At 43.5% G+C, this 23,199-nt stretch overlaps 1 protein-coding gene across 1 annotated transcript in view; it reads left to right on the top strand.

Moving 5' to 3' along the window:
* KBTBD12 (kelch repeat and BTB domain containing 12) overlaps positions 1–23,199 on the top strand; it is a 51,966-nt gene that overhangs the window by 16,347 nt on the left and 12,420 nt on the right. Inside the window, exon 5 of the mRNA XM_038410804.2 lies at positions 17,256–17,453. Within this exon, the coding sequence (XP_038266732.1) occupies positions 17,256–17,453 (198 nt within the window). The remainder of the gene's footprint in view (positions 1–17,255; positions 17,454–23,199) is intronic.

Below are 23,199 nucleotides of genomic sequence, written 5' to 3' on the forward strand. Positions count from 1 at the left end.
CAGGCATAGGGAAAGGCATAGGGGGAAAAAGCAGGAAAAATACATAACTTGGAAGGAGAGTAGACAACAGAAAGGGGAATGGGAGGAAAAGAGAGCAGAATTATAGGCAAGGGCTTGACTGTGCAAGGCCTTGAAGATGAGGGTGAGAAACTTGAATGTGACATGGAATAAAAGAGGCAGTCAGTAGAGGGTTTCCAAGAGGGGAGTGATATGAGGGGAGTATCCTTGGGTAGCAGAGGAGGAAAATGTCTTCCACCCTGCCCTTATCTTGGTTTAGAGAGACCCTTGTCTTCAGCGGAACCGAGTGTCCCCATAGGCATAGTCAGGAATAAGTATCAAAAAGTGGAACATGGTTATTGCCAAAGGTCACTGGCAGGTGAACTTCAGCATGTTGTCAGATAAAGATAGTATTGCCTATGTAGGTTCAAAGGTGCTTTGAGTGACCAAATATAGATTAAGTCCAGTCCTCTGTGGTAGGTACAATAATGAAAGGTTGAAACAGGCCATGTAGTGCGTAAGTAGAGGCAGCAGCAATAGCAATGAAGAAGGAGGCTCTATTCAAGTATTTCAGGAACAAGTGTCCCGAGAGCAAGACCAAGAATTCTGTGATGATACAAAAAAGGCAGGGAGAGAAAAATGAAGCAGTCTTGGGATGCATTTGATTAAATAGATTGGCAGTTTTCTGTACAGTAAATATGATACTGTGACACAGAGAAGCTTTCTGAAGAGCTGTGGTTAGTAAAGAAAAACTATATTCAGTGTCCTCAGTCTAAAATGTCACATGGCAAGAAACGTGTATCGCAATGAATAAAAGAATGAAATATATAGTTTTGCTGAAAGTGCCATTTTAGTCTGAAAAGTGGCTGCAAGAATAGCATTGTGGAGTGCCATGTTTATGGTCTCTTCCTTAACTCAAGATTTGCTTCCTTCACAAGTGAAAAGCTGTATTCTGCTATTTAAAACTGTCAGTGCTACAAACTGAGCCAGGGTTCCGAACGTGAAGTTGTGTTCTCTCTTGCTTGCCAGTCAATACCAATAACAAAGATTCTGTATATGGGACTTTGCTAGCAATTCTGTTGATGATGTGCGAGCCAGACTAGAAGCCTGCTCCCTCTCCCATCACTGTGTCAATTCTTCCGGTCTAACAGGAGCAAAAGGAGGTTAAAACATTGCGGCTGACCTTGCATACCTTTACATGCATAGTCCTTCCATTATAGCAGCTCCACTGAAATCAAGGGGATTATTCATGTGAGTAAGGATTTGCAGGATTAGGCCCTGTCATAGGCTTGCTGGTCCTTCAAGAGGATTTGGACTTAGGTTCACCTGTGACAGATCAGCTACCCTCCCCACCCAGCTGATCATGATCAGCTGGGGATCAGGTGGCTCAATTCACTTATCAGACCCAGATGGTGAAGAGTTGGGTGAGAGAGCTTATTAGTGGAAGAGAGCTTATGGGAGGGTGATTGTGTCTTGTGATAGGCCCTGAGGGGAAGAGGTGGTAGGGAAGAAGGAGTCTCCTGGGGCAGGCCTAGGAAAAAGACAACTCCCAAGCAGATAGGCTGGAGGTAGGTTGGGATTAAGGATGCAGTCTGGGGAGAATCTGACTGGGGGAGGGAATCCAGGGAAGAAGCCTAGAGGGTCAGCAGCTTGGTAGGAGCAGAGCCTCTTAAGGAGAAGGTCAGCATTCTACAAGAGTGGAGGGTAGCCTATGGTGGGCAGAAGACCCTTTTGTCTTATATTTTCTTTGGACTGGAGGCTGCTACTTGACAGAGTCTGTTGCAGGACAGTAGTTGGGACTAGGAGGGGAACAGATAGTGTCACTGCTGCAATATGTCACAGCAGGTCACAAAGGGGTATAGGATGCTGTGCTGCCACAGACCTTTAGTTTTGTTGCTAAAAATAAGCAAATGGGATTAAAGGCACAGAGGCCAGAATCTGATCTCTCATATAACAGTGTAAATTGGAAGTAACTCCACTGAAGCGAGTAGAGTTACTTGGAATTTACATTGGCATTAACTGAGATCAAAATCTGCTCCAGGAAGCAGCTCTCTGGAGAAAGACAGTGCTATGTTTCCAGTCACACTACTGACAATATTTGCACTTCAGTTGAAATTGGCATTTTGTAGGCTGGTGCTGGCAGTGACCGCCTTGCTTACAAGACAGTTTCTTCTAGTAAAATAATAATAAAAAATCCTACAGAAAGAAAACAAGACAGATTTCTGGACACATTGTGCCTTTAAATACACTGCAGAAACTCTGTTATATCAGCAGAATTACTGCAGATTTACACCAATGCAATTGAGGGCACAATTGCATTTAGAATTCCTAATAGTAACCATCTGAGAGTCCTGTGTAAAAGATTGCAAACCATTTTCCCTCTCCCAGCTGCAAAAGAATTCTAATATTAAAACAGGTTGGTGACAGCCTGATAGTCACTGATATTGGTGTTTCATTCTGCTAGTGTCACAAATGGTCTTGTCTCTGGCACTAGGCTTCCACATGCCAACTAGAATTAAAATCTTACACAAAAAATACACGCCATGGTTTATTCACAGTGACAAGTGTGTGTTACCTTGTGAATTCTCAGATTGTTGGGCTACAAAAATGGATACACTTCTCCTTATAAAGACAATTGTGATGGTGTCTTTGCTAGGCAGACAGACAACTCGTGACAGTAGAAAGAACAAGTTGAAAGCTTTCTTAATCTGGTTGCCAAAGTTCTTGGTCATGCAGATGATATCCATGAGAGAATGAGTGGAAACAACCAGGGCTGATGTGGACAGGTCAAAGAATAATAACTGTCATGGGGAATGGTTAAAATCCATGGACAGCTGCTCAAAGGTATGGATCCTCAGGACATTACATTGTTTCACAGGGAATGTCAAGCACTGTGGGAGGCTAAAAAAAGACTGACAATGCCAATTTGTTCCAAAAGCCAGATTCTGAAGACTTTCTGAGGGAGTCCCTGTATACCGTGTCCCCCACCGATACTATGCATTATGGCTAGATATGCCATTCCAGAGAAGCTATGCAGATTTGTTAAATCTGCAGCCAATTTGCAGATTATGATGTAATTTCAGTAGATCTGGCAAAGGGAAGCGTAACTTTACCTCCCTGTGTTGCTAAGTTACTGTGACCTGGGGAGAGAGTTACTCTAGTGGAGGTGAGGTAGTGTTCTTCCCTCTACCCTCGGTGAGGATTTCAGATGATGGGTATGGCTTTAATTCCCGCCAGGGTTCTATACAAGCTCTGCTTTTGGGAACATCTGAGGAGGCACTGAACAAACCTACTGTGCAGAGACTCTGACCATGCTTCTCTCCCTCCCAGTGCTACCCTCTTCTCAGGCTGCACTTATGGTATCTGATGTAAATGTAGTTGTGGCCTTTGTGTGGAAGAACAGTGTCTCCGTGGGTTCCCTGAGAGCTGCATGCATCTTAGAAGGTCCACTGGTTTGTGGAACAAATCTCACCTCCCCCGCCCCCGCTTCCATAAGGGAAAACCCTGTCTTAATAGAATGATGAGAAGGAAACTCCATGAAAGAAAGCTCATGAAGATCCCTGCTGCTTGTATGATTTAAATAAATAAAAGGGAGAGACTATAGCCTCTCCTTGAATAAATGCTCAGCTCATAAGAATGGTATTGCAGAAAGGCTAGACTTAACTCATTTCAAACAAAATTTAACACCTACATCCAAACTAAATAAGATTTTGGGTTTTTTTGAAGCAGGGTCTGTGTCTTCCTGTATGTTTGAACAGCAATCAGCACCATGAGGCCCCAAGCAGGACTAGGGCCTCTGGGTGCTACTGCAATTCAAATAAATAACTAAAGAAATTAGCTAAGACCAATGTGAAGCAAAAGGCATGCATGCCATATTTGCTTTGAGTAAATTGCCATAACATAATTTTTTATATTCGGATCCAGATTCTGCTCTCAGTTCCATGGTGTAACTGACTTCAGTGGCAATACTCCGGACTTACACCATTCTAACTGAGATCAGTATCTGGCTTTCAGTCTTTCATGTATTACTCTTGGCACAGAACATAGAATCCACAGGCACTGCCCAAGAATATTCTCAATCCAAATGAGAACTGAACATGCTGACCCTGGAGAACTAACTCCAGATCCTTTGGTGTGAGAGAACTTATGTCAGAATATGGACTGTGCTTTATTTAAATTCCAAACTAGAAATACGCATTGATAACTACATAAGGCCTGATTCTGGTCACACACCAACTTTACACCTATGTAATTCCACTTACTTAAATTAAGTTATTCCTGTGTTACACTGATGTAAGTGATGTGAGAAACACTCATACTGTTTGAGTGATTGTATTGTTCATAGAACCTATACCATGTGTCTTTTATCAGCTGTTCTACTTAGAATTGGTTGTTGCAAGAGATAATGTTCCTGGAGACTCTTATGCTATTTAAATGGCATACATAATCTTTCCAAGTAAATGAACAGCCTTTCCTGAGGCTCAAAATCCTTTCTCCTATTCAGCACATTCAACTGATCTTAGCTCTTTCTCTCCATATTTTCCCAGGAACATAACTATATTCGTTAGAAAGCTCAAGAAAGAGTGGTATTGTGTTCTTAATGACAGAGCCAATTGAGATACTTCTGGAAGAAAACCAGATGGGAAGGCTCTATTTAAGGTCATGCATTTTAATCTCTTGCTTAAAAAAAAAAAAGAAATCCTTTGCATCTGAGACTGTGAAAACTCATTACGACTGATGAGTAAATTAGAAAAAGACCTGCCAAATGCACCAGCTCATGCTAAAACACTTTCAAAAGAACTGCAGTCTTTGAAATATAGGTCAGTGGTAAGTGATATTGCATCAGCATAAGGGCATTAGTTCTGCACTGTTTTTATGTTATGTAATCCCTGTTTTTATAAATAAGAAAATATAGAAGGAATTAAATGAAAAATCCTGTTAGTAAGGACTTGGGAATCAAAGAATCTTTGTTTATCCTCCTTACTCTGGAATACCACCTCATTAAAATAGAGTTTTCCCTGAGCTCTTGCTGAGAGCTTCTCTTTAAAGTTTTAAGCAGTTAAATGAGGTTCAATTAAATTCTGAATGTCTCCCTCATAAAATACTTATTTGCATGTGGTACTCAGGGGTCTCTCTGGGAAGGAAGGTTTGTGTAGGAGGAAGTAGAAGGAGAAATTTTAACTTTCATGTTTCAGTATTAACTGAGCCTTTGAATAAATTTATGGTGCTTCTGAAGTAAACATGTCTATTCATAAATACATTCTGGATTTCCTCTGAGTAGCAGATAATGGGCCCAATTCTGCCCTTGGTTACCCCAGTTCACGTCTGACTGTGGTAAGTGAGCTTGCATGGCAGTTGAACCAAGAGCAGAATTTGGCATGATTCTGGCTATCAGAAGCTCCCCCATGTCATTGAGAGGCTAGGTTGGAGGAGAAGCTGGAACTGAAATTGTGGCTTGTTGGCAACCGTTTGCTTTTCTCATGCCTGCTTCCAGTCACGCTTTTCCTTCATGTTTTGCTACAAGACACATTACGTCATCTGTTTCCTCTGCAATAGTAAAGAATGGCAGGTGGTTTTCAATTCCATCTCCGTAAGAGTCTGTCAGAGCTAGCATTATGGCTCCCTTATTTCTCCCTGAAAGCAATTATGCAGCACTGGTTTACAGCGAGTGAGAGAGCAATGCAAGTCCTAATACTCAGCTTGAGTGCTGTTAAAGAGTAATGAAGGGAAATGTTACATAAGGGTTTAGAGCTATTAAATCCATTGTGGATTCCAGAGGTGAATTTAATAGTGAATTATTTTACAGAAAGAGAGGTAGCGAAGGAGCTTAAATTTCACTTGCTTATTGGTGAACCTGCTCTGTTTTTTCATCTTCATTTCTCTTTGATAGTAATTCAAATAAGCGCTTGAGAATACTTTACACTGCCTGTATATTGTGATCAAAGGGTGTGAGAAGGTGGGGAAGTATTACAGTCCCCATTTGACAGAGCTTAGATGATCTGAAATTTCAGCTGCATACATTTATTTTGCACAACCAACTTGGGACCCCTCGGTGGCAAATACCCACCACGGTCATGGAAGTTTGTGGGCTTTGTGGGTGCTCAGTTCTACTGAAAATCAAGCCCCATGTGTCTCAAGTTGAGTGTCAGTGAATTAAGGCACCCAAAATTAGTGGCCATTTTCGGAAATTTAGGCTTCAGTAGCATGGCTGAGATAATATAACACATGTCTCTTGATGCCGAGGTCGGTATCAGACCCAACCCCCACTCCCGCACAAAAGGGATATATTTATGGGTATTTTAAGGCTTTAATCACCATTCCAACTAAGCACTATCACAGGGAAGTACTACTAGTTACTTCCATCCCTCCCCCACCATCTCTACAGAGATACCCCCCCAAAATCCTGAATACTCAATTTTACCATGAGTTTAAGTTTACCCATCTTTTCATACCACTGTTCCCTGTACCAGGTTTCAGAGTAGCAGCCGTGTTAGTCTGTATTCGCAAAAAGAAAAGGAGTACTTGTGGCACCTTAGAGACTAACAAATTTATTAGAGCATAAGCTTTCGTGAGCTACAGCTCACTTCATCGGATGCATTTGGTGGAAAAAACAGAGGAGAGATTTATATACACACACACAGAGAACATGAAACAATGGGTTTATCATACACACTGCAAGGAGAGTGATCACTCAAGATAAGCCATCACCAACAGCAGGGGGGGGAAGGAGGAAAACCCCCCACGGCGACAAGCAGGTAGGCTAATTCCAGCAGTTAACAAGAATATCAGAGGAACAGTGGGGGGTGGGGTGGGAGGGAGAAACACCATGGGGAAATAGTTCCACTCCGTGCAATGACTCACCCATTCCCAGTCTCCATTCAAGCCCAAGTTAATTGTATCCAGTTTGCAAATTAATTCCAATTCAGCAGTCTCCCGCCGGAGTCCGCTCCCGAAGCTTTTCCGTTGAAGTATAGCCACTCCTAGGTCCGCGATCGAGTGACCAGAGAGACCGAAGTGCTCTCCAACTGGTTCCCGAATGCCATAATTCTCGACGCCTGACCCGCGTCCATCCACCCTCCCACGCAGAGACCGTCCAGCCCGGCCAATGCACATGGCAGAGGGGCATCGCCGGCACACGACGGCACACATCACACCGGCAGATGCGCAGGTGAACAAGCCCCCGACAGCGCGGCCGATGTGACCAGGCCCCACGACGGCATCCCCCGAACAGACATGCGGACAGAGCTGGCAACGGGCCTTGCTGCAAGGACAGGTTCCTGGGCCAGTGGCCCTGCCGTGTGGCGTGTGGTCGCCAGCGAGCACCCGCTTCAGACTGGGGGGCCGTCTGCAAGCAAGGACCGGTCCGTCCCCCAAGATCCGAGAGAGCGATGGCCCGTCCCTCAGGATAGGCCGCAGATCCCCGACGATGCGCCGGAGAGGTTCCAGCCGGGGGCTGAAGGTGATGGCCAGCGGCGCTCTGTTGTTTTCCCCGTTGGGCCTGTCCTGCAGCAGGCGACCTCCGGGCACTCCTCTGGCTCTGCCAATCTGCCTCTCCACCTCAGCAGGTGGGCACTGTAGCTGCAGGAATGCATGATAGAGATCCTGCAGGCGTCCGCCTCCGTCCGAGGGGCCGGAGCAAACGCGGCCACATCGTAGCGCTTGGCTGCAGACAATGGACCGAGTGGCACGATCCGGATGAAAGCCAGAGGCATGCAGGCGCCTGCAGGATCTCTATCATTCATTCCTGCAGCTACAGTGCCCACCTGCTGAGGTGGAGAGGCAGATTGGCAGAGCCAGAGGAGTGCCCGGAGGTCGCCTGCTGCAGGACAGGCCCAACGGGGAAAACAACAGAGCGCCGCTGGCCATCACCTTCAGCCCCCGGCTGGAACCTCTCCGGCGCATCGTCGGGGATCTGCGGCCTATCCTGAGGGACGGGCCATCGCTCTCTCGGATCTTGGGGGATGGACCGGTCCTTGCTTGCAGACGGCCCCCCAGTCTGAAGCGGGTGCTCGCCGGCGACCACACGCCACACGGCAGGGCCACTGGCCCAGGAACCTGTCCTTGCAGCAAGGCCCGTTGCCAGCTCTGTCCGCATGTCTGTTCGGGGGATGCCGTCGTGGGGCCTGGTCACATCGGCCGCGCTGTCGGGGGCTCGTTCACCTGCGCATCTGCCGGTGTGATGTGTGCCGTCGTGTGCCGGCGATGCCCCTCTGCCATGTGCATTGGCCGGGCTGGACGGTCTCTGCGTGGGAGGGTGGATGGACGCGGGTCAGGCGTCGAGAATTATGGCATTCGGGAACCAGTTGGAGAGCACTTCGGTCTCTCTGGTCACTCGATCGCGGACCTAGGAGTGGCTATACTTCAACGGAAAAGCTTCGGGAGCGGACTCCGGCGGGAGACTGCTGAATTGGAATTAATTTGCAAACTGGATACAATTAACTTGGGCTTGAATGGAGACTGGGAATGGGTGAGTCATTGCACGGAGTGGAACTATTTCCCCATGGTGTTTCTCCCTCCCACCCCACCCCCCACTGTTCCTCTGATATTCTTGTTAACTGCTGGAATTAGCCTACCTGCTTGTCGCCGTGGGGGGTTTTCCTCCTTCCCCCCCCCTGCTGTTGGTGATGGCTTATCTTGAGTGATCACTCTCCTTGCAGTGTGTATGATAAACCCATTGTTTCATGTTCTCTGTGTGTGCGTATATAAATCTCTCCTCTGTTTTTTCCACCAAATGCATCCGATGAAGTGAGCTGTAGCTCACGAAAGCTTATGCTCTAATAAATTTGTTAGTCTCTAAGGTGCCACAAGTACTCCTTTTCTTTTTGTTCCCTGTACCGTTTCCTATGTTTAGTTATTGTGATGGATGTGACTCAAATCCCATTTAGTCTCATTGTGTAAGAATAAGGGAGGTGGAGGGGAAGAGAGTTGTCCTAAAGTGAAACAATATTCTTTTCCTTCAGCCAATCAACAACAATGTGTGGGTATATGTAAGGCACAGCACTGTATCTCATTGAAATTCTGAGGATGTACTTATCACATCACCTACCCTGCGTCGTCTTCTTTCATCAAAAGCCTTGTCTTGTAATCCTGATTTCTTAATAAAGACTATGTATTGTATTTATATATTTATTTTACTAATGGAGCCTCAGGTTAAATTTAAAGTCCATTAGAACTGCTGCTTCCAGAGTGCCCTTGAAAGAGTGTTTGATTGCAGAACCATCCAAGCATGATAGGGAAAGCTCTGAAGCATTAACGGCTTTGGGAACACAAAGGTGGCTTTGCCGACTTATTTTAGTCCCACAGTGGCATCTGAACTGTCTCCTGGGGAAAGAAAATAACATAAAGAGTCTATATGTTGAAACGGTGTATTTGCAAGGGATAGTGCTCTGGAATTAAATCCTCTTTTGTGACAGATGTGAAAATGACAGGCAGAGAAATGTTCAAAACTCCCAGAGTGAAATCCACCTCTCCCCGCACAAAGGTCAAGTATTCAGGCTTTGTGCAGAGAACTAAGCTGGGTGGTGGTGGAAAGAGATTGAATTCACCCACTCTGTTAATGGCAAAAGTCCACAGGGAGGTGGGGCGGGGGAAGGGGAAAACAATGCAGACCTTCTAGCTGCCGTTCCAGACTATAGGCTGAAACAGCAGTTGCTGCTCCTTCACACACCATATACAGGAGATTTGGGTCAGTGGAGCCATTTATTTTTCATGGCACCTCTCCACAGCTCTAGGTAGTTTAAGATATGCACATTTAAAAGGGTAAAAGTCCAGAATAGAGAGGCATGCCCCCATCATATCAACATTGTCCTGCCAGAACATTAGGCAGGACAGCTGCCTCCCCCAATCAGCTACCACATCCAATCTCTTCTGTTTTTTCTGTATGCTTCCTGAGGCTTTTCACACTATTTCCATCTTGTGTGGATTGAGCTTCAGACAGTTCTCCCTCATCCACTTCCCAGTCTCAGCCAAACACCAAGTCAGTTACTTAACTGCTGCAGCCAGGTCAAATGAGGTAGAAATGAGTGTCCTCCGCAGCCTGAAAGTACCACAGCAGACCACATGGTCTGACTTCATAAACTCATTGTACAGGAAGGGCAATAAGGTAGAATCCTCTGGGCTGGAGTGTGAGCAGTTGCAATATACAGTAGATTCTGACAAAGAAAAGTTTCTTCATTTCCAACCATCTCTAATCATGCCTCCACTCAAGGGCCAATTTGAGTGTCCTTCACTGTAAGGAATTTCTGCATTGTGGATAAAAGTTGAAAGGATGGGCCTGAATTGTCAGCCTCTGCGGAACAGAATCTGTGTCTTCTTTCTTGGAGTATAGGCAAGTCATGCCTACTGAGATTCTGGAGACAGTGCAGGAGCTTTGAGTTGCTGCCTGCAAGTGTGTGGCTAAGCAACTCTAGCAGTATCTGGAGTTTGCAGATTCCTTTGCATTATCTGCTAGCTTATTTCAGTGTTAGCATTATCTTAAAAGAGAAGCATAAAGCCATTCTCCTCTGGGTCTGATTCCTCATTGCTTAGAATACCCTTTTAGAAGCTTGAAAATTATATTTTATTCCCATCTGATTTTTGTTTCTCATTTTCTGTTTGCCAAGCATTGATTTTTGTCTGTCTTGAATGAAGCTGAAATTGGATTTCTCTGTAATGGCTTGGTAAGGTACGCATAAAAACTTAGATATTTCATATCTAGAGGACTTTTCCCCTCTGATTATAACTACTTTTAGACAGGTCAAATTTAAGGCCTAAACTAGTTGATGGCAGTTTATTTAATTTTTTAATATACTAGTCTTTAGTTTAGGCTTTGAAAGTGACTGGTGATAGATTATTAAAGTTTATTTCTTTAATAATTATACAAGGAAAATGTTTCAGTCTTCTTTTCCAGAATTGCCAGCATGAGTTCCTGTATTAGTTGGTGAAGTTTTGGATTTTCTGCCAAAGCAGATTACTGGCATGTTGCACACATGGTGCTGATTGAATTCTATTCTGGTGCAATGTAAATTGTCCTTTTCATTCCTTCCAAAAATTGCAGTGCCCATAATTATTGCATTTTTTATTGTAGTTACAAAATTCACAAGACGATTAAAAGAACGGTAATAATGTTCCTTAGAAAGTTCCAGAGGTGGCTCTCCCAGTGAGGCATTTGGGACAATACCATGTTCACAAAAGCTAGGCAACTAATCAGAGTCAAATAAACTTACTGCCATCCCCATCCACTGCTATTCACAGCTTTAATTTAAACAACAAAGATCTTCCATCCTTCAGATGCAGGATCCATGTAGGACCAGATACTTCTGCACCTTACACTGTTATTCACATTTCACAAGTGGATACCATAGAAGCAGTGCTTTTGGGAGGCCACTTGATTAAACAGCCTGGCTGTCATATTAAAGGACCAAGAGGTACTTTAAAGGTACCCTTGAGAAACAAAAACATGGTCAGCTAAGGAAGATACAGTGTCCCACCTTTATAGGTTAAGACCAGCATCTTAAATTCTCTAGGAACTATTAAAGAGTAAGGGCCGAGTACTGTGCACCAGTGTAGTATGCTCTTGGTATGAAGCACCATTTAATAAGAGTGCAGAATTCAGCTGTCCAAACTTTCATTGCCAAATAGTCCTAAGGCATAGCTCCACTGAAATGGGATTATAACGAAGGCATGGATAACCGTAGAAGGTGTGAATTGAAGGAACAGGTTGCCTTTTTCTCACCAGGAACAGATAGAAAAGAGCAGTTTTGATCACAACTGCCACCTGTGCCTCTTGGAGTAGCTTAGGATCTAATATGACCTCCAACTGCAAACCTGTGCAAGAGGCAGCATGTGCTCTTCCTCTGTCGATCAATAGGATTGATGGAACCACTGTCATTTTTTCTGGATACTTATCCATCCTGTCCACAGTATCTCCACTGTGTGTCGGTTGAGTTTTGGTCAGCTCACCCTCATCCAACCTGCCACTTGCAGCTGAACACTGAGTAAATTACAGACCTTCCACAGCTGTCGGTCCAGTCTGTTGGCTGAAATAGCAGTTACTGCCCCTCCGCACACCCTGTGCCGGAGTTGTGGGCCACTGGAACCACATCACTTATATTTTCTAGCACCTTTACACAGCTCTAGACAGTTTGATATGCACAATCAAAAGGGTAAAAGTCCAGAATAAAGAGACCTTGCCCCATTATATCAATGCTCTCCTACCAGATTGCTCTGCAGAACAACAGCCTCCCCCAAACAGCTATCACTTCCCATCTCTGCCACTTTTTCTAGATGCCTCACCAACCTATCCACATTATCTCCATCTTGGGTGTGGATCAGCTTCAGCCATCTTGCCCTCAACCAACCCCCAGGCCCAGCCAAACTCTGAATCAATTGCACAACTGCCCCAACCAGGTCAGGTAAAGTAGAAATGAGCATCCTCAGCTACCTGAAAGCCCCACAGCTCCCAGATGTATGGCCTGTTAGAATGAACCCACTGACCCTTGATGGTGAGGTATATGACTATGAAACTTTTTTGATCAGCGATATATACACAACACTGATTTCATGCCTGGCCATAACCAGGGCGTCTAGGTGCTATGGTAATACAAATAAATAATAATAATGATCCAAGGCACATTAAAATAAATGGGAGGGAGATTTTTCATTGGCTTTACTGGGCTTTGGATCAGGCCCTAGGCTTCAACATTCCTGTATCAGTTCACTGCTGTGAACTCAAGGTAAAAGTGGGGATGGGTGGTCTCCTCTTTGGTTGCTCTAAAATACTGATCAGGAATAGCGAGATGCGCCTAGGGCATTACAGCCCCCGCCTTTACAGAGCCCCTCACAAATGCCTTTGGAGATGGTACAAAAGGTTAAAAATAGGGCTGGCAAACTATTAAAAAAAATTAATCAATTAATGACACAATTAATCGCACTGTTAAACACTAATAGAATACCATTTATTTAAATATTTTTGGATGTTTTCTACATTTTCAAATATATTGATTTCAATTACAACACAAAATACAAAATGTACAGTGCTCACTTTATATTTATTTTTGATTACAAATATTTGCACTGTAAAAAACAAAAAAAATAGTATTTTTCAATTCACCTAATACAAGTACTGTAGTGCAATCTCTATCATGAAAGTTGAACTTGCAAATGTAGAATTATGTACAAAAAAATAACTGCATTCAAAAATAAAACAATGTAAAACTTTAGCGCCTACAAGTCCACTCAGTCCTACTTCGGCCAATTGCTCAGACAAACAAGTTTGTTTACATTTGCGGAGATAATGCTGCCTGCTTCTTGTTTACAGTGTCACCTGAAAGTGAAAGCAGACATTCATATGGCACTGTTGTAACCGGTGTCGCAAGATATTTACATGCCAGATGCGCTAAAGATTCATATGTCCCTTCAAGCTTCAACCACCATTCCAGAGGACATGTATCCATGCTGATGATGGGTTCTGCTCGATAATGATCCAAAGCAGAGCAGACTGAAGCATGTTCATTTTCATCATCTGAGTCAGATACAACCAGCAGAAGATTAATTTTCTTTTTGGTGGTTCGGGTTCTGTAGTGTCCGCATCTGAATGTTGCTCTTTTAAGACTTCTGGAAGTATGCTCCACACCTTGTCCCTCTCAGATTTTGGAAAGCACTTCAAATTCTTAAACCTTGGGTTGAGTGCTATAGCTATTTTTAGAAATCTCACATTGGTACTTTCTTTGCACTTTGTCAAATCTGCAGTGACAGTGTTTGTAAATCAAACAACATGTGCTGCGTCATCATCCGAGACTGCTATACCATGAAATATATGGCAGAATGCAGGTAAAACAAAGCAAGGGACATACAATTCTCCCCCAAGGAGTTCAGTCACAAATTTAATTAACACACTGTTTTTGTAACGAACGTCATCAGCATGGAAGCATGACCTCCAGAATGGTAGCTGAAGCATACAAATGTTAAGCATATCTGGCACGTAAATACCTTGCAATGCTGGCTACAGAAGTGCCATGCGAACGCCTGTTCTCATTTTCAGGTGACATTGTAAATAAGGGTATGTCTATACTACCCGCCGGATCAGCGGGCAGCAATCGATCCAGCAGGGGTTGATTTATTGTGTCTAGTCTAGACACGATAAATTGACCCCCAAGCGCTCTCCCATCAACTCTTCTACTCCACTGGCATGAGAGGTGCAGGCAGAGTTGACGAGGGAGTGGCAGCAGTCGACTCACCGCAGTGAAGACACCGCGGTGAGTAGATCTAAGTACATCGACTTTAGCTACGTTATTCATGTACCTGAAGTTGCGTAACTTAGATCGATTCCCCCCCCAGTGTATCTCAGAAGCAGGCAGCAGTATCTCCCATAAATGTAAACAAACTTATTTGTCTTAGCGATTGGCTGAACAAGAAGTAGGACTGAATGGACTTGTAGGCTCTAAAGTTTTACATTGTTTTGTTTTTGAGTGCAATTATGTAACAAAAACAATCTACATTTGTAAATTACACTTTCACAATAAAGAGATTGCACTACAGTAGTTGTATGAGGTAAATTGAAAAATACTATTTTTTATAATTTATTATAAGATTTATAATAAAAAATAATATAAAGTGAGCACTGTACACTTTGTATTCTGTGTTTGTAATAGAAATTAATATATTTGAAAACGTAAAAAAAATCCACAAATATTTAATAAATTTCAGTTGGTATTCTATTGTTTAACAGTGCAATTAATATTAATTTTTTTGAGTTAATGTCATGAGTTAATTGTGATTAATCAACAGCCCTAGTTAAAAACAATCCCAATGAAGAGGCAGATAAAAAAAACTATTAAAAACATTACGTACTGTAGGCTCCTTTCACTGACTGGCCATTTAAGTGACACCATTTTAGGGGCAAAGTTTCAAAAGGCCCCTTCCCAAAACTGCACTAGCAATATTTGCAGCCATACCCTTTTAAACGCAAGTGAGTAATTAAGTTCAGAAGCATCCATTTTTGTCTCATAAACTTGTGGGGTCCTGAATGGGCATGTGTATTTGGAGGCCCGTTGGAAATCTGGCCATTAATTTGGAAATTGCATGAATATTGCTGTCATTTTATATTTAAAAGTGGGCACATGCACACATGCACACACAAAAGAGCTGCTTTAGCATGGAGATGCCATCAATGCTCATTATAGGGTATTGTATCGAGTGGCACAGATGCAGAACCTGCTGGAGTACATCAGCATATTAATCCTTGAGATCTAAAGGCTGTGAATTCAAAACCCAGAGCTGCTCACTGGAAAATATTTAGAGACACAGTGCCTGCCGTACAGTTTCAGTGTGCAAACGTTGCACACTGAAGATGGAGTGAGGATGGGAAGATACTGGTGCTGAATGTTGCAATATGTTCCAAGAAATAAAAACCAGGAGCAGTTTTTTGAAGGCCCAGCCATTCTAGAAACAGAATCCAGACATTCTAATTAAGTCTCAACCGGTAGGGCTTGTTTTAACTCAGAAGAAAAACAAGAATTAAAATTCTACTGCACAATGCATTGTGTGTTTACATTTGGAATGTGGTCTGAGAACAGAATTTGAAAGAAATATAAAACCCTACATATTTACCCATTTGTACCATTATGGGACTAGTTTCAGAGTGGTAGCCGTGTTAGTCTATATCAGCAAAAACAAGGAGGAGTCCTTGTGGCACTTTAGAGACTAACAAATTTATTTGGGCATAAGCTTTCGTGGGCTAGAATCCACTTCATCAGATGCATAGAGTGGAAAATACAGGAGCAGGTATAGATACATGAAAAGATGTGAGTTGCCTTACCAAGTATGAGGTCAGTCTAATGAGACAAATCAATTAACAGCAGGATACCAAGGGAGGAAAAATAACTTTTGAAGTGGTAATGAGAGTGGCCCATTTCAGACAGTTGACAAGAAGGTGTGAGTAACAATAGGGGGAAATTAGTATTGGGGAAATTAGGTTTAGGTTTTGTAATGACCCAACCACTCCCAGTCTTTATTCAGGTCTAATCTGATGGTGTCCAGTTAGCAAATTAATCCCAGTTCTGCAGTTTCACGTTGGAGTCTGTTTCTGAAGTTTTTTGGTTGAAGAATTGCCACTTTTAGGTCTGTTATTGAGTGACCAGGGAGATTGAAGTGTTCTCCTACTGGTTTTTGAATGTTATGAGACTAGTCTTTCTTGAGTCTCTACACAGACTGAGACTAAAGAAAACTGGGTTCTAATCTTGAATCTGACACTGACTGGTTATATGACCTTGGCCAAATCACTTAATTGATGTCTGTTTCCTCATCTATAAAATTGATTTTGTAACATCTGCCTCTCAGAGGTGTTCTGAAGTTTAATCAGTTAGCATATGTAAATTATTTACAGCAATTTGAGATCCTCTGGTAGAAGGTACAAATAACAAAATTTATATGAAATATCTCTATTTTTAAGTATCTATCTGAAAACTTGCACTGATGTATTTGATACTTACTATGCATTTCACTGAAATACAGTGGTATCCCGTAAGGATCAGTTTGGTCAAGTTTTGTTTTGACTTACAACTGAATGATCACTATATCCAGAGCCATAAAGCAGTGAATTTTCAAGATCAGATGCCTACAGACATTCAAAGTCACTATCTCATATGTACACAGCAAGTTTTACCAGGCATCTTAATACCCAGGTGGTAGGTCAGACAGATATTAACTGTCTTTAACTGACATTCCTGCAAACTGGACAACTATTTTATCTGCAGCCAGTTTGCCCTTACAAAGGGATGAAACTCTTTCCTACCTTTTGCAAAATCCAAATGACTCTTGATTAGTGAGAGTGAAGGGCAAACCCACTGACACCAAATTACTTTTGGAAAGTAATTTTTGATCCTTATAACTGAATGATCATATGATCTGGCTACAACAATCAAACAACAAGTAACTACAGTCAAATTCTTCTGTGTAATTAAAAAAAAAAAAAGTAAGTTGAGTACCTTGGCATTTTGCAAACGTGCCTCTTGTCCTGCCTGCCATATCTAGATGAGAATGGAGCTCCTTTGGGGCAGCAGTGAACTCTGTAGTAAAGGGGCGTGGCTTTTAATTTGAAAGCCTCTTATTACCAAGCTTCTGGAGATGAAGAGAGAAAATCTATTAGGAGAAAAACTGAGAGCATGTAAATAAAAAATAACCCCATAAGGACTAGAAAGCAGCCAGTTTCAGTGGCACTCTGGTACTGCCATATTTCTGTCTTGGTGTCCTGTGTATCTGTAATATATCTTTCTCTGCAGGAGGAATTGGCTGCTTGGGTCAAGACAGGGGACAGGCACGGCAATGTCTTGATGCAGTGGAGATTTATAACCCTGATGGGGATTTTTGGAGAGATGGGCCTCCAATGCCGTCTCCTCTCCTCAGCTTACGAACCAACTCCACTAGTGCAGGCTCGGTGGAAGGGAAGCTATATCTCTGCGGAGGATTTCATGGAGCAGGTATTGAATAATCTGAAAGGAGTTTGATGTTTCTTCCATAATTTAAGCTTTACCATTCCATCACACATACAGTCACTGAGGGGATGACTGAGTAGCCTAATCATCAGGTTTAAAATACCGAAGTTCCCCAGCCCCACAGAGTTGCACCCTAGCAGAGTTGATTCAGCCATTTGTATTTCTGATTCCTAATGTCAATATAAATTGAGTCATGCTGCTTACTTGCTTTCAGACTTTTGGCTGAAACACATAAGGTCCAGATTCTGATCTCTGCTACACCTGTGAAAATCAAACTACACTAACTTCAGTAGAGTGATTCCAGATTTACATCAGTGTACCTGAAATCAGAAACCCTAAGTTTCTATGTTAGGCACACTAAAAAGTTTTGGATATTTTTCTAAGAGTAAGGCTTTGTCCTGAGTCAAAATTTCTATTCAGCATAGCTACCTGGCCTTCATTACCACAGTATTTGAGCACCTCATTTCCTGCCCCCTTTCCATCCTATGGCTGGAGAGATATTAATGAGCTACTTCACCTTGAATGGTACCTTGAAATATGTGTTAACTACTTATGCTAAACAATCTGCACTCAGTGTGCTGGCATCTGCCCTCCATATCATAGGTTACTGCACTGTATACAGAACCTTTGTAAAACACTTTGTAGTTTTATATACGTGATTTTCATCCCACTTTTATTATCTGCATAAAATATGCACATACAAAACCTCCTGAGATAGCACCAGCTGCCCCATTTCTTTTTTTAGGAGAAAGTGGATAGGCAGATATATTCTCCCGCACTGAGTGTCATGTCAGACTAACTGTATTCACAGGGTATCACTATGAGACATGTATCCTTCACATGGCAATGACTCTTGTTGCTTTGAGTTTCATATACATTTTACTTGTGCAGTAAACTCTCCTTTAAAGCTGCCTGTCTAGTTGAATGATAATGCTGTTTTGTCACATAGGTTTCTAACTCACCTTCTTTCCCATTACCACTGTGAGGGGAAAAAAGGTTATGTATTGTGACAGGGTCAGGCCAGATGGCTACAGGAGAGTAATAGAAAGCAGATATATTAGCCCTAGGTTAATAATAAGTAGGTCCCTTTTCCCTGGGTAAGATAACAGGGAAGGTTCCAGAACAATCAGGAACTTTCTGGAAACAATTAAAGCAGACAGGCTGATTAGAACACCTGCAGCCAATCAAGAAGCTGCCACAATCAATTAAGATAGGCAGGTGAATCAGGGTACCTGGATTTAAAAAGGAGCTCACTTCAGTTTGTGGTGTGCGTGCAAGGAGCTGGGAACAAGAAGCTGAGAGGGAGAAGGTGTATTGCTGGAAGACTGAGAAGTACAAGCTTTATCAGAGATCAGGAGGAAGGTCCTGTGGTGAGAATAAAGAAGGTGTTGGGAGGAGGCCATGGGGAAGTAGCCCAGGGAGTTGTAGCTGTCACACAGCTGTTACAGGAGCCATTGTGGACAGCTGCACTCCACAGGGCCCTGGGCTGGAACCTGGAGTAGAGGGCGGGCTTGGGTTCTCTCCAGCTCCCTACTGGAGGAATTGACCTGGACTGTGGGTTCCACCAGAGGTGAAGGTCTCTGGCCTGTTCCCCAATCCACTAGGTGGATCAGCAGAAACTGCAGGGATTGTTCTTCTTCCTTTTCCCTATGCTGGCCAGTGATGAGGCTAACTGAGTGAACGGCAGATTTGAACTATGAAAGTGGCCAAACTGAGGGCTGCTGTGAACCTCTGAGGCGAGCAAATCCGCCAATAAGCGCAGGACCCACCAAGAGAGAGGAACTTTGTCACAGTATGAATATTATCTAACAGGCATATTCTTGTGTCATCTTTGAGCCAAGAATTTTGTGACCTCAAAGCACTAGTGGTTATGACACATCATTGTGTTTCCATGGCAAACATTGTGCCATCATGTTTTACTAGTTTCTCACAGCAACATTCGGATTCAAAAACAAAAAGCCTAAACTAAGTGCAAATTTCAAAAGACTGATCAGATACAACAGTAAATGAAGCAATTACATTCATCATGACTAACTGTTTAGTATGAAACTTTCTGAATAAGGGCACTATGGTAGCTTCAGAGACATGAAAAACACCCAGTCTGAACACCATCACACTTCGGCACTGAATCATATGTAGAGGGTGCTGGTACTGGGATTAGAAGAGGGAGGAGTCAGAGTGTGTGTCTGAAAGTCCCCAGGTGGATTTCAAGATGGTTAAAATCTTAGAATCATAGGGTTAGAAGGGACCACAAGGGTCATGTGGTCTAACCCCCTCCCAAGATGCAGGATTTGTTGTGCGCAGTCGCTAAACCATCCAAGAGACAGATGGCTATCCAGCCTTCTTTTGAAAACCTCCAGTGAAGGAGCTTCCACTACCTCTTTACGTAGTCCGTTCCATTGTTCTACTGTTAGGAAGTTTTTCCTGAGACTTAATCTCAAGTGAAGTTTTGTGGGTGCATTAGGTGGGAAGTCAGACTAGATGATCATAATTATCCCTTCAGGGTATGGATCTATGGACTATCAGAAGTTAGGTTTGAGTGGATGCTTTTTGATTTGCCCCTCTTGCAATCTTTCTGTTATGTGTTTGTACAATGACAGCATAATGGGTCCCCATTAGTGCAAAATAAATAATGACATAACATTCTTTTAATGTAGGTGGGATATTTTATTTAGCTTGCAAATCCAGCATTTGGAAGTTAGTAAATGTCAGTTTTACAGTTGCCAGTACAACTTCTGTTCTGCCCCGAATGCATTAATGAGGCAGGGTCCCTGCAGGAAGAATAGGATGCAATCATGTCACTAAAAACTGCATCCCTAATGCCTGTGCATAAGGGGGCCAAAATACAGCTGCACCGACAGCCGTCAATCTGGCGGTTTGGTTTTCTTACTTTCAAACACTTGACTTTGCAAATTAAGTGATGTTCCTTTACATAGGGTTTTCTTTTTTTGGGTACAATTTCCGAGGCTTTCATTAAAGGAGAAAGGTAAAGCCAGATTTTATTATATACAACTCTAGCAACCACCAATCACACATCATCAAGAGGGTTTGAACTCTAGGTCATCAGCATGATAGCACAGACATTGACCACTCATACTGCAGGACTAACTGGCAGCAAAAGGCTGTTATTCCAGAGGCAAAAATGGGCAGATGGGACATGTGCTGGGGCCAGAGGTGTGGTTGGGGTAAGCTTGGTTCTCTCTCTTCTCTGCCATGTCCCCTGGACATTGCAGGAGCTCCTGCCCCATGTGGTGCCACTGAGGCAGAAGGAGGAATGAGCCCCTGGTGCTCATGTGTTGGGTTCGGGCTGGGGTGAGGACTGGGGTTGATGGAGGAAGCCTGGCTGGGCTCTCCTCACCCTCACATAGCTACTCCAGCAGCTCCCAAGCATTTCCAAAATAATGTGTGCTGTCTCTGCTGCTTTGGAGCAGCCTGGGTGCAGCTCTCTAGAATATTCCTGTTTGGCTGCTATTTTGGCATTCTGGCAACGTTTTCCTCAGGCACACAATGGAGCAGGGCTGCCCAGAGCATTCAGGGGGCCTGGGGTCTTTGGCGGCAGGGGTCCTTCTGCTCCGAATCTTTGGGGCACTTTGCTGAAAACTCTCCTGGGGGCCCCTGAAAACTTTCCCGGGGGCCCCTGCAGGGCCTGGGGCAAATTGCCCCACTTGCCCCCCCCCCCCCCGGGTGGCTCTGCAACGGAGAGAAGGCGGTCTGGTAATTTTCAGATGTTTATCACTCAGCCAAACCTAAACGGTATTTCACAGGACAAGCTCATGGCACATCTGTAACCTCAGCCGAATTTCTAAGGGCTGCTCACTGCTGTGAACTCTGGAGGTGTCAGAGCTTCTCAAAAAAGGCCAAAAGCTATTTTTATAATGGAAGTTGTTAGGCAACCTAAATATCAAGGTTTCTACCACTCTCCCTATAATAATAAATCAGTCCAACCCCCACAGCCCTGATTCATTTTTGCTTGTACTTAAACCTAACCTGGATCTAGCCCAGGGCTCACATTGCACCTCCTTAGTGAACTGGTATGGTTTGTTTTTGTTTTATGTTTTTGGCTGGCTGCCATTTTGATGTTGCTCCTGTGCCCTTCACACTGCCTAGCTGACACTCAATAGCCATCTTGAGTTGTTATCGGCACCCCTGGAGAATCAGAGGCACCACATGCAAACACACACCTGGGCTCAAAAGCACCAGCTGTCAACTATCTGAAGGCCCCAGACTTGAATGAGGAGAAAGTCAATACTGCACACCAACTACTGCTCCTGCCACCAAGTCCCTGGGTGCCATTGCTTTAAACTCCCATGGTTGGGAGCTCCACTCATTGCCACTTCTCACGTCTCTCGGCTTGCCTGAGAGAGAACAGCCAGAGGAGCAGTAACAGCATCCTCAGCAGCACAGGAGGAGCAACTGCACAGACAACAATCCAACGCCCCACGCAGGGGGAGTCAATGGGCCTACTGAGCCCTGCTGAGAGTGAGCTGAACCCAGAAGAGCATGCCAAACAGTGCAGAGTGTGCAAGGGTGAGCTGAGCCCAAGATGTCTGCAAGACTCACCAAGGGTAAGCTGAGCCCTGGTAGGCCTCTGAACCCCAGGAATGGCATAATGACATTTTGTTTGGATGTTTCCTGTAGGGCAGGGTTTGATTTGTGGGTGGAGCTTTGGAAAGTACCACTTTTTTTTTTTTTTTAAAGTTTGATCCTTGATCCAGATCTGGACGCTGGCTCATCTGTGTTGTCCTGTTGAGAGCCGCCATCTTCCCGTAATATTACTTCTGACAATGGCCATTCTCGAAAAGAAAAGGAGTACTTATGGCACCTTAGAGACTAACAAATTTATTTGAGCATGAGCTTTCATGAGCTACAGCTCAGTAGCTCACGAAAGCTCATGCTCAAATTTGTTAGTCTCTAAGGTGCCACAAGTACTCCTTTTCTTTTTGTGAATACAGACTAACACAGCTGCTACTCTGAAACCTGGCCATTCTAGGTATGTGAAAAACCATTTCTGTTCTGCTGAAATTCCAGTTTCAAATCTGCTTTAACTTGACTTGGGAAGCTTAATTCTGTAGCCATTAAAACAATGGTGTCCACATTAACTGGCTTGGTTCTCCTAAGAAGTGAACTAGTATTAAGTCAGGAGGAATTATTAATCTAGTTGTCTCTAACGCTCTGATCCCCCAGGCATTCCAATGTCACAAATGCTATCTGTCAGCAATATTGCAGCCCCCAGCAAGATGCGCAGAAATGTGGTTTTAATTAATTAAAATCTTGTTGACAATTAATCTATTGTTTTGCAGACAATGACAATAAGTGCTGCTCTTAAAGTGAACATGCAGAATAATGCAATGGGCAATAGCCATCTCGTGTTCTACTAGGTGTTTTGCTGAGCTACTGCCACAGCTATGGATTTTAAATCAGCTTTTGTAGATCGCCTGCATAATGGTCTTGTTGATACATTTTATATTTCCTTTGCCTTGTTACATAAAATGAAACCCTAGCACCTGCACAGGTTGACAGCTATTAGTGTTACGAGCTGTGTGTATGGCATAAGCAGTCACATTAGCATGCTTCACTGAAGGATGTGGCAAGCTCATGTTAAGTTATTCAGCATTACATATTTATAAAATGCCTGCCAGTTGGGTTTCCTATTGCTTTCACTGATTCTGAAGATAAAAATGTTCATGGGTTAAAATCGTGGAGGGGTGTGTGTGTGTGTGTGTGTGTGTGT

The sequence above is a fragment of the Dermochelys coriacea genome, chromosome 7, assembly GCF_009764565.3.
Source record: "Dermochelys coriacea isolate rDerCor1 chromosome 7, rDerCor1.pri.v4, whole genome shotgun sequence".
In the NCBI taxonomy this organism is placed as follows: domain Eukaryota; kingdom Metazoa; phylum Chordata; order Testudines; family Dermochelyidae; genus Dermochelys; species Dermochelys coriacea.